This window comes from Dermacentor variabilis, chromosome 7 (genome assembly GCF_050947875.1).
Source record: "Dermacentor variabilis isolate Ectoservices chromosome 7, ASM5094787v1, whole genome shotgun sequence".
Lineage (NCBI taxonomy): Eukaryota > Metazoa > Arthropoda > Arachnida > Ixodida > Ixodidae > Dermacentor > Dermacentor variabilis.
In genome coordinates this window covers 52,550,969-52,567,335 of record NC_134574.1, presented here as the reverse complement: position 1 = coordinate 52,567,335, position 16,367 = coordinate 52,550,969, and the positions used below count along the sequence as shown (strand labels likewise).

Here is a 16,367-nt window from a genome sequence, read left to right as displayed (position 1 = left end):
GCCCCTTGGGCGGCTCCAAGCGCGCGCCTTCTCATGGCGCTGCGGTAGGCAGCGACGCCGTATATAACAATGGTAATTGCGTCTTAAAGCCAAATGACCTTGGTGCTGCATTCTTGAAACACATTTTCTTGCGCTTTCTTTACTACTGAAAACTGTTTTCGTTGTTCTCCTCCTAAGTGTGTAACCTGTCACGTTCAGAATTTAAAGTCAACAGAAGGCAATGATGACGCAGTGACGACCAAGGGCACTATTTGTCTGCATCTTTTCTTTATTCCTAAACCGCTCGCTTCCTGGCCAATCCCTTGTTGTGGGCATGTGCCATTGTCCGGGGTCATCATCGTTACTGGCGCAGCGCGTGCTGCACGAGAATCACGCGCTCAGAAGATAACGCAGAAGAAGCCCGACGGTTCGCTGATTCGAGACGTCGCTCCTTCTCACGGACCTCGAGTCTCGACCTTCTAAGCTCTCAGCTACTACCTTCATCGAGGAATGGCCGACGTGAGGAAGGACAGCGTGTCCAGTGCAGCCTCCAAGTCTTCTTCGACCGGAAAGTCGAGCTCTTCGGGTAAGGACAGCAGCAAGCCAGCGAAACACAAGCAGTCGCGGCCTTCGATCGCCGAAAGCAGCAGCAAGGTGAGTGCGATGGCGGCTGGAGACCGTCTTTTTAGGGGACGTACTTCTGGGCTTGTTGGTTTATGCATTGCACTTCGTATCGCGTTAACGATGGAAACGCCGTAGCGAGAGAAGCTATACAAACGTACGAGCCTCCACCCTTTCAGCCCAGCGTCTTCCCCCCTCAAGGGACGGCCAACGCGAGGAAAGCCAGCACGTCCAGTACAGCCTCCAAGTCTTCTTTGTCCGGAAGGTCGGCCTCTTTGGGGAAGGACAGCACCAATCCCACGAAACGCAAGCAATCGCGGCCTTCGATCGCCGAAAGCAGTAGCAAGGTGAGTGCGATGACGACTGCAGCCCGCTTTAGAGCGCTGCTCTTTGGCAGCCGTTCCCACGTTTCGCGTCGCGGTGAGCCTCACCGGCGTGCCTCGCCGTAACCAGCTCCATAGCCGGGGCTAGCGCGCTGCTCTAGCTGCGCGTGCTCCTGGCGCTATCTCTCGGGCCTGGAGTGAGCCTTGCTCTCTTCGCTCCTCCAAAGCCGGATCATGTGTTCTCGCCTATCCTCTCGCCCTTTTCCTCCGCGAAGCTCCGTTGCGGTGACTCTCGCCTCTACCGTTTACTCCGCCCTCGCCGTTCCGTTATCCCACTGTCGCGAAAGTCCCTCAATAATTTCAAAGTATCGAAAGGCTTTGATCCAGCAGACGACGCCAGTGATAGGCTTAACGGTGACATGTGACCTTGCTTCGCCCCTTTGCCGCCATGAAAGTTCCTGCGCGCCGGGCGAAGTGCGCGTGTTTCGCCTTTTGTGCTATGCACATTGCTGCGATAATTTTGTTCCGGGAGGGCCGAAATGACTTGTTGCTGTGCGGTTGGGTGCCGAAACCGGACGAAGGATGGCAAGAAGGTATTTCCGCGGCAACCAGAACCTAACCAGAAGAAAAGTATGGTTGCAGAGAATTTAACGGAATGACTTTGAACCGTCGCTAACTGAACGACTATGCGAGGCAAGTAACGTAGAGCGATACGAAGGTGCGATAGAAAGTATACACGTGCGTGTGTCGAGCTGTGATAGTATTTCGCTCGCACGCATGAATGTTGATGGCCGAAGTTTGTAGTGAATATTTACTTTAGTTCGTTATGAACCCGCTGAATAGGTCAGTGTGACCTAGGATGTGAAGGACCGAAATGCCTTGTTGCTGTGCGGGTGGGTGCCGAGATCGGATGGAGGATGGCAAGAAGTTATTTTGCATCCCGCTCGGCAAACAAAACCTAACCAGAAGATAAATGTGGTCCCATAGAATTGGCCGGAATACTGAACCGTCGTTAACTGCACGACTATGCGAGGAACGTAACGTAGAGTGATACGAACTTGCGAAAGAAAGTACACACGTGTGTGTGCAGAGCTGCGATAGTATTTCACTCGCGCGCATGAATTTTGACGGCCGAAGTTTGTGGAGATTATTGATTTTAGTGCATTATGAGCCCGTTGACTTAGCAAGTGCAGCATGACCTAGCATGCAAGTAAATAGTGCGGCAGAAGCGCATTAACTCGCTGAAAAATATCCGCATTGCGTTACGCGCACAATTTCTGCAAATTTCAGCAGCGAATTCTACTTTTATATACTTTCCTCTCTTTGTGCGCGCGTTATTAACTGCGCTTTACAATATGTACAAAAAGTCATTTCCAACTCTGCATATTCTAATCGTATTTGGTGCATTGCATATGTGAATAAATATATTCCTAAGTGCCTGCATTTCTCTGCTTTTGAAAACAAATAATGCATAGCCATTGCTATGCAGTATTTGTTTCCGTTTTGTTTTGTATATGCACAGTGACGCGCGCTACCTTGAAAATTATAGAGGGACCTTAACTGTCGCGGCACTGCTGCGGTGCCGGTGGCGAGCGCTCCTAGCCGCCTCGCGCGTGACGGCTCTCCGCTCCTCCGTCTCCGCGTCGCGTATCTCTACGTCTCTCAGCCGCGGCTCGCTTCCCCGTTTGCAAGGCGCGTTCCTCAGTGGCATTTGTCGCCTCTGGCAGTGCTTGCGCCTGGCTGTCCTTCTGCCGCCTCCACTGTTGCCTTACACTTCCCCTTACCTGGCGCAGTGCCGTTGCGGTTACTCGAAAAACAGTTATAGCATTTCGTCCCCTTCTACTTCCTACCCCAACCTTGTGTGGCCATATTGAGAATGACTCTGTGAATCAATGAGTGTGTGGCCTCCACTCAATACCCCTATTCTCTACCCGTTTCCTCATTCCACCTCAGAAGAAAAAGGTGAGTGCGATGGCGGCTGGAGACCGTCGGTGATATTCGTGTATATTCGTGTATTCGCTTGCTCCCAGTTTATTTCAGTACCTTTCTGTGCGACTGTAACCCACCTATAGTTATACATACTTGCGTTCTTCCGTAAACATGCATCATACTTCGTGTTTGTTCTTGTAGCAGTTAGGGCTAACAGCTACAGTTAGCCAGTCGTCCGCTACCGCTGCTATCTGGCGAAATCAACCTAGCTTTGCACCATTTACTAGTCTCCCCCTCCCAACTCCACGCGAATGACCCACTATAGTATGACGCGATGGTGCGTCGCCGGAGCGCCGGCTCGATAGCGGCGGATCGCGGTGGGTGCTGCCCAATCCGAAACGCAGAACCGCGCCTCCGTTCGGAACTGTGTGTTCTGTATGCTGTTGCCTGTGTAAGTAAGGCAGGAGCTGTGCTCAAAGACCGTATTACCAAGTATCGTAATCGTCCGTCAATTTATTTAGGGGCCTAATACCGCGTACTTCTTGGCTTGTTGTTTCATACATTACACCTTTATCGCTTTCATGAGGCAAACACCGCAGCGAAGAAGGCTGGAATAACGCGAAAACACAAAATAGACGGTGTAGTGCTTGCCCTGTCTTCTTTGCTGCTCTGTGGCCCTTGTTAGCGCGGTACCAAACGCAATCTTTATCGACAGTGTTGCCCTACCACACTTGTTGGGACCAGCGCGTTCTGGCGGAGGCATGCTGTTTCCTTTCTCACCTATCCGAGAAAGGCCGTTCGATATATGAACCAATCGAACTTTCAAGTCGCCTGCCCTAGCTCCCACGACGATAAACGTGACTACTGTGACCACCACGCAGTAACCACTGAAACAGTACAAAACAGTAACCGCCGCTTGCAAAAAGAGCATTCACGACACTTAACCCATTAGAGCCCAGCGTAACTTTAAAAGCACAGTACCATTCTCATTTGTGAATACTTAAAGAAAGAACCATACTGTCTTCCTCAGTACACCATTTTGCTAAGAAGTGTCTTGCCAAGCCGACTGCATTCTAGTTTCTTTTTGTCTCGAAGCTAACGCGTGTCTGTGTAAGTTGTAGGAAAGAATGGCGTAAACTATGAACGCATGACATTTCATATGTAACATGGAATGTGAAATACTACAAGGCGGTCGGTAGCGGCGGTCGGGATATAGCTTGAGTGCGTTGCTCGGATGACCGACGAAGCAGGAAAAAAGAAAGATGGAATCGACGCGGTATCCCTGTCTCTTGTTTGCTCAATATCGGGTTCGTATGTGTATTGCTTCAACGGAATGAACATGCTCTTAAGGCAAGAAATGATCATTGGGTTATACGAGACGGGGCGCAGTCTCATCGCATCTGCTCGATGACGCGCGTGTCGCACACGACCCCCTTGCAACACGGCGGCTGACTTGCGGCGGCTTTCAAAAAAAAAGAAGAAAAGAAAAGGAAACCAGTTCCACGCAGTGAAAACTGTCAAATCAGTGAAGCTGGCGGTCGTTTTCTCAATCTCGAACTCGTGTTTAGTGCGATTTTAATGAAAGTCTTTTGTCTCGTCGTAGTTTTGCTAGATTCGAGCTTCGGTTCCGGATTGCGCACACTCTTCAGTTGGGCGAGGTTGTGACCAAACCATAGTCTATCACTCACCTTGCAGCTGTGGCCGCACTCACGGTCGAGGAATTCCCTCTTGAACCGTCAATCGGTACTCTCCGTGGGAAGAATTTCTCCGCGTCGACGTCTCTGCTCGGCCTCCTATATTTTCGAAGTTGGGAGTTGGCTTGCTTCTGCTGGTGCTTGGCTGGTGTCGCTTCTCTGGAAAGTGGGGCTTGGCTTGCCTCAACCGGTGCTTCGCTCGCCCTTCCCGTCATCGATCCTCGGCGGTAGCGACTTCCCTCCGCTGACGCTTTTTTTTGCGCTTCTCGCTCTCGAAGCTCGGGTTTGCGCGACGTGGGCGCTGCCGGTCGCGTCGAGCGGAATTCATGGGGCGAAAGGGCGCGCGCCCCGGCGAAGCACCGGCTCCTATACCCCTCTCCGCACCCTGCTTCTCGGCGTGACATCAGACAACGGATGGCAAAGGCTCGACTTAGAACAGCTCCGCAGTTTAAAAAACGACTTGGCACTTGGTTCTTCTACACTCAATCTTGGGGAGAGATGGAATGATAAAAAAGGTCACCGGATTCGGCACGGCAGGACTTGTGCCCTTAACCTTCGTTAATCGATCGGAAACTACATTACGGAAGTACAGTGTCGTCGCCAGGCTGCGTTAAATACAATACACAAGGACGCCTGGGTTGTTCATGTGCCTGTCGTTTTCAGTTAGCGTTGTTCTTCAGAATGTTGCGTTGAAATACACTGCACTTGCAGGCCCGCTTCGAAGCACTGCGGTCGCAGCATAGCTAAAGACATGTCGCCATGTAGTGCATATTCAGCGAGCGCGTATACTAGCATTAATGGTGATCTGGAAGGCCAAGAGGCAAACACAAATTGAAGCATAAAATCTGAAAGATCCCGCTGAAACCAGGGGCATTCTAATGCGATTGGTTAGCAATTCACCGCGCGATACAGAGCTAGTTGTAGCATGAAATGACTTGCGTCATTACATGCAATCAATTTACGAAACTACATCAGCCCATTCATTTGGAATCTCCTGAGGTGGCAGCACTGTTAACAGTCCTGGCTTCTCTACTTACTCGTTTCTCAGCTGATCACATAATGTCGCAGCAAAAAGTTTTAAAAGAAAACTAGAGCCCACATGATCGCTGACGATGTGTAGCTTAGAAACTTAAGGTCCGCACTACACTTCATTCGCAGATTTCAGTAGGTCTGGCTGCACCAAAAGCGCCTCTTGCAAAAGTTCCTGCTGGACCTGCAGATTCAAAGGCTACCAAACCAAAAGAAAAGGTACGACTCCTCTGCAGAATATAAGGGCGCAGTAAGAAATTTACGGAACCACATACTATACATATAGAGTTCTTCGTTTCAGATAATTAGCGATTTTTGCTCCCCGAAGAAAATTGATGAACATCAGGTTAAACCCCCGATTCCAAATAGTCTAAAGAAAAATACTGAATGGAGTCGTTTTAAAGGTATGAAAGGTGCTCATCTGATTGTGAACTGGTGGTCACGACGTATTAGTATAATTATTAATATATGAATATGGTATAGGCTTCGTTCTGGCTTGACACTTGAGGCGCTGGCATATACGGGTGTCCCAGCTAACTTTAGCCATGGTTTAAGAATATGCCCATGCCACGTAGCTGGACATAACCAAGGTAATGTTTGCCATCGCTTGGAGATACTCGGATTATGTTTCCATCCCACTTAATTAGATAATTAGTCATTGTTAATTAATCAACTTATCAAATATTAGAATTAGATGAAATGTGTGAATGAGCAAATTGTAGAGCAACATGAAAAACTCCCACTACAGCTTTCTGTTGCTGGATACCCGCTACATATAAGTGTTTTTTCGAGCGTGAAAGAAGTGCCTTAATACACTCAAGAGTGCCTCGAGCGGCTAGTCGCGCGCCAATTTTGCGTGTATTTGCGGGCTTTCCCGTTGGGAAAAACACTTATGTAGCACGTATTGAGCAACAGAAAGCTGTGTCGGTAGATGTTCATGTCGCTCTACAATTTTCTCATTGACACTTTTTATCTAATTATAATATTCGAGAAGTTCAATAATTAAGACTAATTATCTAAGTAGGCGGAATGAGAAATAAGTTGAGTATCTCCAAGTGACGGAAAACAAGATTACCTTGGTTATGACGCGCTAGGTGGAATTTGCATATTTTTAAACTGTGGCTAGAATTATCTGGGAGAACCTGCATAAAGCTATACTGTATTCAGCTCGTGCCGCGGCCTTCAGTGAACGAAAGCCTGTTACTTTTTTAATAGCCGCGTTTCAACGAAAACGGCAATGGAGCATTGCATCACGGTGCACAAGGTAAGCAGCGGTAATACGCTAGGAATCAAAATAACGCAGAGCTGACGTTGCTTTGCATCGTGAATGCTAGCTGTGACGTTGAGGCGATGTTTACATAACCACTCCACCTTCAAAAAAGAGCGACTCATTAAGGCGAAAGCCTTTCTAGGCTCATGGTGAAGTTTGTGCCAGCAGACCTGTCTTCCGGAGTGTCCACCGAAGCGTCATCAGGCCAAATGAAGACAAATTAAAGACAAATTATAGAATGAAAAATGATTGATAGTGACAGTTAGTGAATGATAACGGTATAATAGAGATTGTTAGAGGTTAATGACTAGTAATGACTAATAATGACTACTAATGACTTGCAATTACTACAAATGACTCCTAGATGACCAATTTCTAACGACGGCTTGTAATGACCACAACTGATTAGAAATTACTAGAAATGGACAGTAATTAGTAGTAATGACTAAAATGACTGCTGATGACTTGTAATTGGTACTAATGAGTATGAGATGACCAATATGTCTAACGATGGCTTGTAATGACCACAAGTAATTACAAATGACTAGAATGCTTAGTATGAGCAGTAATGGCTAATAATGACTACGAAATGACAATATGTCTAGCGACAAATTGTAACGACTACAATTGAATAGAAATGACTAAAAATGCTTAGTAGTGAGCAGTAATGACTAATAATGACTGAAATGACTTGTAATGACTAATATTGACTAGGAAGAGACAAATATCTCTAACGACAACTTGCAACAATTACAATGAATTATAAATGGCTAAAAATGCTTAATAATGACCAGTAATGACTAATAATGACTGAAATGACTAGTAATGACTACTAATGACTATGATATGACCAACATGTCTTACAACGGCTTGTAATGACCACAATTGATTACAAGTGTCTAAAATGCTTAGTAGGGAGCAGTAGTGACTAATAATGACTGAAAAGGCGAATGTTAAAACGACGAATAGTAGGCTTTCGCCGTTCAGGTCTTGAGAGATTTTAGGAGACCCTGTAATTTTTTGTCTAGCGGTATACCATTTATTTTGTCGCAAGAGCCCGTATAGGGACCCAGCCAAACAGGACAACAGCATACAAGGACAAATCGTCTGTCATGACTAGGATGGACATGGAAATACTCCCAATGCATACAAGTTTGTCAACAAACGCTTGTAATATTAGGAAAGCATCACGCTTTCGCACCTGCTGCAAAGAATGCTCCTGTGGACTAATTCTTGCACGTCTTTTGTGTAATTAAAGTGGAGGAACAATGCAAAGAACGACTCGCCAAACCCGTTTCTATATTGTTGTTTTTCTAAATATGGTTACCTTAAGACGCAGTGTATATTAACGCGTGACAACGAGGCTTTTAGAAATCAGTTCGTAGACGAATTTTCAAACAGCCGCATTTGCATTGACATGTTTGTCTGTTTTAGCTTGTTTAAATAGAATGCGTCTATCGAAAAGAAGGCCGTTAACTGTTTATAAAGCCCAACCAGGAAAATTCTGAACAATGGAGATTGGGACGACAGAACCCATATTTCGACCACACGTTCATTTGCCATCATTTGTTTTTCGTTTCGGTGGGCAAAGGCAGGCCTTACGTAAGTGGTGGTGCCGCCTTTTGCCTCCCTTCATCGCTTTGTGACCAATGAATAAGAATAAATATACCTTATTATTTTTCGTGGTACGTTGTCATTGTGATTTACTAAAGTTGCGCATATCCTCTTCCCTTTTAATCCATCACTTGAAACCTATTCACTCCCCTCGTGCTTGTCTTGGCCTTCCTTTCTGGAGGTCAAACAGTAGATTCGAACGCCGCTCAATGCCACGGGGCATGATGTATTCGATAACCGGCAACCATGGACCTCGAAATCGGAAGGCCATCCGATCACGGAGGCCATGCAGCAACCAAGTGAGAAAAGCGATACTGACCGCTGTTCGCTGCCGATGTGACAACATGGTTCGGGAAGTCGCCGAGAAGGCGCACTTTGTACGGATATATTTAATTTTCCATTTTCTTTCACCTTTAATCACTGGCTTGCACGCTGCGGCAATGCAGTTATCGCCGGAGTATGTGGCTCGGTGCTCCGAATGATAAGAAAAGATGACTAGCAAGTGAAATGCATCGTTACGACATCCGCACGGCTCCAGAGGACGTGCGGTCTGAGAATCGTAGATCATGTCTGGCTAATGGCAAAATGCAATGGCAGTCTAGCCAATGGCAAAATGCAAGATTTTTTGATTTCGGCGCTTGAATGTTTGCGAGCCAGGCAGCGAACGTACAGTATTCTGCTTGAGCAGACCTTCCACGTGTCACACGTAATCAATATACGAATTACGTTTAGGTGGTCGATTTGAATCGACTACGGAGGTAGTGCCATTACCAGGCTGTCCCATTACGCGCACTAGTGAACAAGTTTATCAGCTCGCTACGACTGCCGCAGCAAACACTTTCAGACAAAAAAACATGCAAATGTCATCGCTGACCACGTGAACCATTGAAACAAACGAGCAGCGCTGTATGCTTGTAGATAGCGCTGGTCCCGGATGCAACGAAAGCGCCTCTGCTGGAAGCGCATGCCGGGCCAAAGAAAAGGTGGGACCCAATAACGGATACTGGGGCCACGATGAAAGCGTCACGTATAAGCCCAGATAGTGCCCAACCGTGAACACTATAACTGCGGCAACATATCTAAATACGCACGTTTTCGCAAATGATGAACAAGTTATTTTAACAACCATGCGGATGCACATGAACTGTTTATATTTTGCCATATTCTTGAAGGCTGCTATCGACGGTAAGAAATCTTGCAAGTGCGTAGGCACTTTAGCGCTAGGCGGCACGTTGCACATTCAGTAACATGATACCTGACGCGTGTTATTGCCTCGAAATTTTATTTGGATTGACAGAAAACAAGAAATCGTGCGGCATTTATTGCCATTTAGGGTGAGGCTAATTTATTCATAAGAAACTAGCTGTCTACATAAGCCACCCCCTCCCTTCCTTCAACTGATAATTCAAAAATAAAACGCGCATTTGAAAACCCTTATCTTGCAACTACTTCAATGTACTACTGGAGGCATACAAAGTACCATCTTAGTAAGTATCGTGCAAATCACGGATTCCTGAACGTAACTATAGTAGCCAAAGAATGATAGACTTTATTGCAAAATACAGTATAGTAACTCCGAATCAACATGACTTTAGTAGGGCATACTGTACGGCTACTCAGTAAATTCTATGGCAGACAAAGTAAGCCCGGCTTTAAACGATAATCAAATGATCATTGGTATCGTCCTAGATACAAAAAGGCCTTCAACGCAGTGAAGCACAATACGTGGCTGCAGAAGCTCCTACGGTCGGGATTTAGGAGGATTGCTTCAAAACTTTTTCGCGGCCATTTAGATTGGCGGACTCAGTTTGTACAACTATGCGACAACAAAATACAGGAAACTCCTTTAAATGGGTGTTCTGCAAGGTTCAGTACTTGGAGCAACCTTGTTTTTCCTCTTCGTCAATGGTTACCCTATCTCTTTGACCAAAACGCAAACTGCTCTGTGTGCAGACGACAATGTCTTAGTTATAGCGCTACAGTTAAGCTACAGTTCACTTTTGAATGGTTTAGACGAAAAAAATCAGTGCTAAATACAAGGAAAACTGAGCGTGTTGCCCAACATATTGCGTAGAAGCACAGTACTAGGCGTATGCTTCACATTGTTCTGTGGTAAGCATTGTTGAGACTCGGGGTAGCGTTTAGGCAAGGCATCCTTTGGTCCACATGGATGAAAACGTCCGGGAGTAGGAGCGAAAGAAAAAGGTGTTTGTTTTACGCTATTTACGTGTAAAAACAAGAAGTCAGATTCTAGTCAGAGCTCACTCATGCCTGCAGACGTCAGGATGCCGATCTCTCACCAAGGTGAAACAGTCGCCGGGAGGAACAAAAACCTTAATGTGCCAATAGTGCGCAATGTTTACGGCCGTCGAACAATGTCCTTTGTTGGCGAAAAAATTTGGTACAATGTGGCTAGCTTGAATAAATGTCGGCCAAATATTGCACCGTGGCCTAAGAGACTCACTCTTTCGGAGAGCTCGAAAACTCACGAATTACTGCTGATACTCTGTACATCTCTCATTGATGCTGTAATTTTCGCATTAACATTGCACTTGATAATTGACGCAGTATTTACTCAGGCTTTGTGATAAATCCCCAACCAGCCATATCGGCTATGGGTCTAGATGCTGTCACAGTCATTTTGTGCGCTTTTTTAGTGCAAGAAACTTTTTTTGGGGAAAAACACTCGTGGAGGCAAAAAACGCCCGTGCACTTCGATTTAGGTGCACGATAAATGACCAGAAGTGGTCGGAATCGTTCCGGAGTCTCGCACCATATGTGGTGTGTTTCGTAAACAGATCGTGTTTTTGGCGGGTAGAACCTCACAATTTTTACTTTCTTTCCGACGTCTGATCTGGCGAAGCTCTTAGGGTAGCACATAAGCAGCCAAGGCACTCATACTCTCGCCCAATTTTGATTTGCTCGCGCTGGTATGTAGCTTCCACTCTGCCGGCGCTGAGCTTTGCAGGGAATTTCATTAAACAAGAATGTTTTTTTTCTGCACTTTCTTCCATATTATTCAAATCTCTGTATTAATCAAATCTCTGTCGCCAAATGAATAAAAACTGGGATTTTGAAAAAAATAATTTACCACCCTTAACTATTTCGCCGCTACTTTTTAAGACTGCATTTTTCGAGCATGCATGACCCGTCCAAGTGTGGCAAGGAACCCACCGTGAAACGTTTGTCGCAAGGTTATTTTCCATTGCTCTGTAACGAATGGGTGTTGTTTATTTCTCGCTTTTCAGGCTACTGTTCCACGGCAACCACCACCACCGCCGAAAGAGCCCCTAGGGCACCAACCTTCAACCGATGCTTCAAGGATGGTAACGTCCAAAGAAAAGGTGCGACTCCGCCACACACGGTGAAGGCGATCAAATAATGTTTTAGCTTATTTAATTGGGCTCTTTACAAAACACCGGGTTACCAAGGTGACGTGAACGGGAGATGCCGATGGTACTTTTTGGCATCCCCTTTTACGCAGGGCACGGACTGTCACCTAGCCTGCTTGATTCACTACATTTATCGCCATCTAGCCTCCTTGCCCCTCTGATGTCGATCTTAACTTTTCTATTTAAAACCGCTGTCACTATATTGTAACATTACCTACGCTTACCATGTCTCTGTTTATATTGTTTATAAATTCCCGCTAAGGAGCGTCCGCTGCGTAGATTCATCTTGAAACATTAAAAACCCGCACTCTACACCAAAATATTACGGGGTGAAAAGACGCTTGACAATATATTTACAAGATATATACAACGGGTAGAAGACAGGCATACAAGATGGAGCCCGTGCGAACGACTGTCGGCGATCGTCGTCTTCGTCAGTCCTCTCATTATCGTTCACTCCTGCAGCACCTCGTAACAATATGAATATCTACGGTGCCTTTTATTCCAACACAGCACTAATCGTTTCTGATCTCGACTGCTGACCAGTTAATCCTTCCACCCTCTTTGTATTCCATCGCCTCTGGAAGGTGGGCACTAGATTCCTACGGGTCTCGCTGGGTGAATATATTGAAATTCTACCACAATGAGGCGAGTCATTTCCTGGCTTTCCTTGCAGTACACACGTCTCAACTTGCTGAGAGGGGTTGCTCCGGTGTGTGTTTGTCCTTAGGGAACCAGCTCGAGCCTCATATAGCAAGGCACTTCTCTTTGTGTTATATTACAGATTTTCCCTTCTGATTTCTTCCTTAGGATTCTTCTAAATCTCTGTTGTATCTTAAAGTGGAGCTATTAGAACCTCGCTGGGTTTCTCTTGACGTGCGCAGATTCACCGAGCTGGGGGAGGGATAGCTGACAGAAAGGGAAAGCAGACTATAAAAATAGCTCCGCACGGTATAGCGATGTGGCGAGGGTGGGTGGAGTCTAGCAGCTATTAGAACTTCGCTGGGTTTCTCTTGACGTGCGCAGCTTCACCGAGCTGGGGCAGTGAGAACTGAGAGAGAGAGAAAGCACAGTATAAGGTGACGCGGCGAGGGTGGGTGGAGCGTAGCGGGGGAGAAGGAGCGGCGCGCACGCGAGCGAGGAACGTGGCCCGGATCAACACCAATAACCAACTCCAACTGGAAAGGGACAAGCCTTTAGCTTTCGTCTTTCCACTAGCACTAGGTCAACAGATGGGGGCGGTCGCATGAGGTGGCAAAAGAGTTTGGCCAGTCATCGCGACGTCGCAGTATCGCGTGTCCGGCTGAAGAGTCCCCCTACTGTCCCGGGGAATCGGCATTCCCCGGCGCGTCTTTGTCGACGTGCATCTCTTCGCGTGCTCGGCAAGGTGCGCTGCAGTGACCACAGGATGGTAAGAACTCGAATTAGCCTAGACCTGAGGAGGGAACAGAAGAAACTGGTACATAAGAAGCCGATCAATGAGTTAGCGGTAAGAGGGAAAATAGAGGAATTCCAGATCAAGCTACAGAACAGGTATTCAGCTTTAACTCAGCAGGAGGACCTTAGTGTTGAAGCAATGAACGACAATTTTGTGGGCATCATTAAGGAGTGTGCAATGGAAGTCGGCGGTAACTCCGTTAGGCAGGATACCAGCAAACTATCGCAGGAGACGAAAGATCTGATCAAGAAACGCCAATATATGAAAGCATCTAACCCTACAGCTGGAATAGAACTGGCAGAACTTTCGAAGTTAATCAACAAGCGTAAGACAGCTGACATCAGGAACTATAATGTGGATAGAATTGAACAGGCTCTCAGGAACGGAGCAAGCCTAAAAACAGTGAAGAAGAAACTAGGAATTGGCAAGAATCAGATGTATGCGTTAAGAGACAAAGCCGGCAATATCATTACTAATATGGATGAGATAGTTCAAGTGGCTGAGGAGTACTATAGAGATTTATACAGTACCAGTGGCACCCACGACGATAATGGAAGAGAAAATAGTCTAGAGGAATTCGAAATCCCGAGCGTAACGCCGGAAGAAGTAAAGAAAGCCTTAGGAGATATGCAAAGGGGGAAGGCAGCTGGGGAGGATCAGGTAACAGCAGATTTGTTGAAGGATGGTGGACAGATTGTTCTAGAGAAACTGGCCACCCTGTATACGCAATGCCTCATGACCTCGAGCGTACCGGAATCTTGGAAGAACGCTAACATAATCCTAATCCATAAGAAAGGGGACGCCAAAGACTTGAAAAATTATAGACCGATCAGCTTACTGTCCGTTGCCTACAAAGTATTTACTAAGGTAATTGCAAATAGAATCAGGAACACCTTAGACTTCTGTCAACCAAAGGACCAGGCAGGATTCCGTAAAGGCTACTCAACAATAGACCATATTCACACTATCAATCAAGTGATAGAGAAATGTGCAGAATATAACCAACCCTTATATATAGCTTTCATTGATTACGAGAAAGCGTTTGATTCAGTAGAAACCTCAGCAGTCATGGAGGCATTACGGAATCAGGGTGTAGATGAGCCATATGTAAAAATACTGGAAGATATATATAGCGGCTCCACAGCCACCGTAGTCCTCCATAAAGCAAGCAACAAAATCTCAATAAAGAGAGGCGTCAGGCAGGGAGATATGATATCTCCAATGCTATTCACAGCGTGTTTACAGGAGGTATTCAGAGACTTGGATTGGGAAGAATTGGGGATAAAAGTTAATGGAGAATACCTTAGTAACTTGCGATTCGCTGATGATATTGCCTTGCTTAGTAACTCAGGGGACCAATTGCAATGCATGCTCACTGACCTGGAGAGGCAAAGCACAAGAGTGGGTCTAAAAATTAATCTGCAGAAAACTAAAGTAATGTTGAACATTCTCGGAAGAGAACAGCAATTTACAATAGGCAGCGAGGCACTGGAAGTCGTAAGGGAATACATCTACTTAGGGCAGTGTTTGGATCGGACCGCTGGTACGATCTGTTGGGAACTCGGCGCTGACGCCCGTGGTTGTACCTGGGTCGCAAGCCCCAAGGGTAGCGTTGGCCTGGCGGCCTGGGGTACAACTGGAAGCATCCGAAGGTCCCGGCAAAGCATGAGTCGACTGGTAACAACGAAACAACTTGTTTATTTTAACATCGCAAAGAGTTGGCGGTCAGGTTTGACCGAAGTAGAGAGACGGGAGAGCACTTCACTCAACAGAAGAAATCGGAGCCCCCCTTTTGGCGTCCGGGGGCAGCTGTTTTTATACTCTCGCAGTTGAGGGCAAGAAGGAACCCCTCAAAAGACGAGCACGTGAATGTACAATGGGCTAATGGTGACGCACACTGTCGTAGCGATGCCGTAGCACCATGTTGAGCACGATCTCGTAGCACCCTGTCGTAGCGCTGCCGTAGCACCATGTCGAGCACGATCTCGTAGCACCCTGTTGTAGCGCTGCCGTAGCACCATGTCGAGCACGATCTCGTAGCACCCTATTGTAGCGCTACCGGTCGGGCACAATGACTGTAATGAGAGGATGATCCCTGCTTTCGCATCGCCTGGTTCTGGCACAATGACTGGAATGCGAGGATGATCCCTATGCGGTCGCATCGCCGCAGTCGCGCCTGGAAACACCTGCCGATGAGTGTTGCGGCGACGACGATCGGGCCAAAATGTCTGCCGCCCCGCCGCAGTCGCGCCGGCAAAACCACGTGTCGCAGGCGAAACGCAACAGACCGCCCCGCCGGGGGAAGGAGATCCCGATGGACAGGGGACTGCATCCGCTGTCCGGAGGGATGTCGCTCGATGATGCTCATAACCGAAGTCGGGCGTCCCTCGACGTTTCTTGAGCGCAGCGCACAGAGAAGGCCTCGTTCTCTAGTTCAGGTTCGCACGGGACACTGCAAAGTGACTTCGGGAGAGTTCACATTTTTGTTCTCGTTCCCGGCAAGCGTTAGAACTACGCTGAAACTCAACCGCTCAGTCAGCAAGCACGGCACAACCCTCACTAAGCCCTGCCAGGCTCTTTCCCCTTTTTATACCACTGCCTAGTTCCTTACAGTAGTCTAGCATCACTCAGAACGCGTCCACAAATTGAAAAATTGCACTAGAAAGCATATCATCACTTTGAAACACTAAACAAAAGCAATATGTTAAAAAAAATCCTGCCTCAGGAAGAAAAACATCAGTAACAAACAATTTTGAGGCTGATTCCTACGTTAGGGGCTTCGACTTAAGCCATCGGCGTTACCGTTGAGACTCCCCTTTTTGTAACGCACCTCAAAGGAATATTGTTGTAAAGCGAGGCTCCAGCGCAGGAGGCGGCCATTTTTGGGAGAGATGGTCTGCAGCCATTGGAGAGGGCAGTGATCCGTCTCAATGATAAACCTCGAGCCGGCTAGATAGCATGACAATTTCTGAACGGCCCACACGAGACACGCACACTCTTTCTCGGTGGCGCTATACGCCTGCTCACGACTGGTCAGCTTACGACTAGCATACAGGACGGGGTGTTCTACTTCTCCAT

General features: G+C 47.0%; 2 protein-coding genes across 2 annotated transcripts in view; both read left to right on the top strand.

Annotated features, from left to right (window-relative positions):
* The first annotated feature begins 326 nt into the window (after positions 1-326).
* LOC142588627 (uncharacterized) lies at positions 327-11,753 on the top strand. The gene is made up of 4 exons (XM_075700459.1): positions 327-633; positions 780-947; positions 5,733-5,794; positions 11,708-11,753. The coding sequence occupies exons 1-4, from the start codon at positions 490-492 to the stop codon at positions 11,751-11,753; spliced, it is 420 nt and encodes a 139-aa protein (XP_075556574.1). The 5' UTR covers positions 327-489.
* LOC142589037 (neprilysin-1-like) overlaps positions 5,720-16,367 on the top strand; it is a 33,999-nt gene continuing 23,351 nt past the window's right edge. The window contains exons 1-2 of the mRNA XM_075700827.1: positions 5,720-5,794; positions 11,708-11,803. Coding sequence (XP_075556942.1) covers positions 11,783-11,803 — 21 coding nt within the window. The 5' untranslated portion in view covers positions 5,720-5,794; positions 11,708-11,782. The remainder of the gene's footprint in view (positions 5,795-11,707; positions 11,804-16,367) is intronic.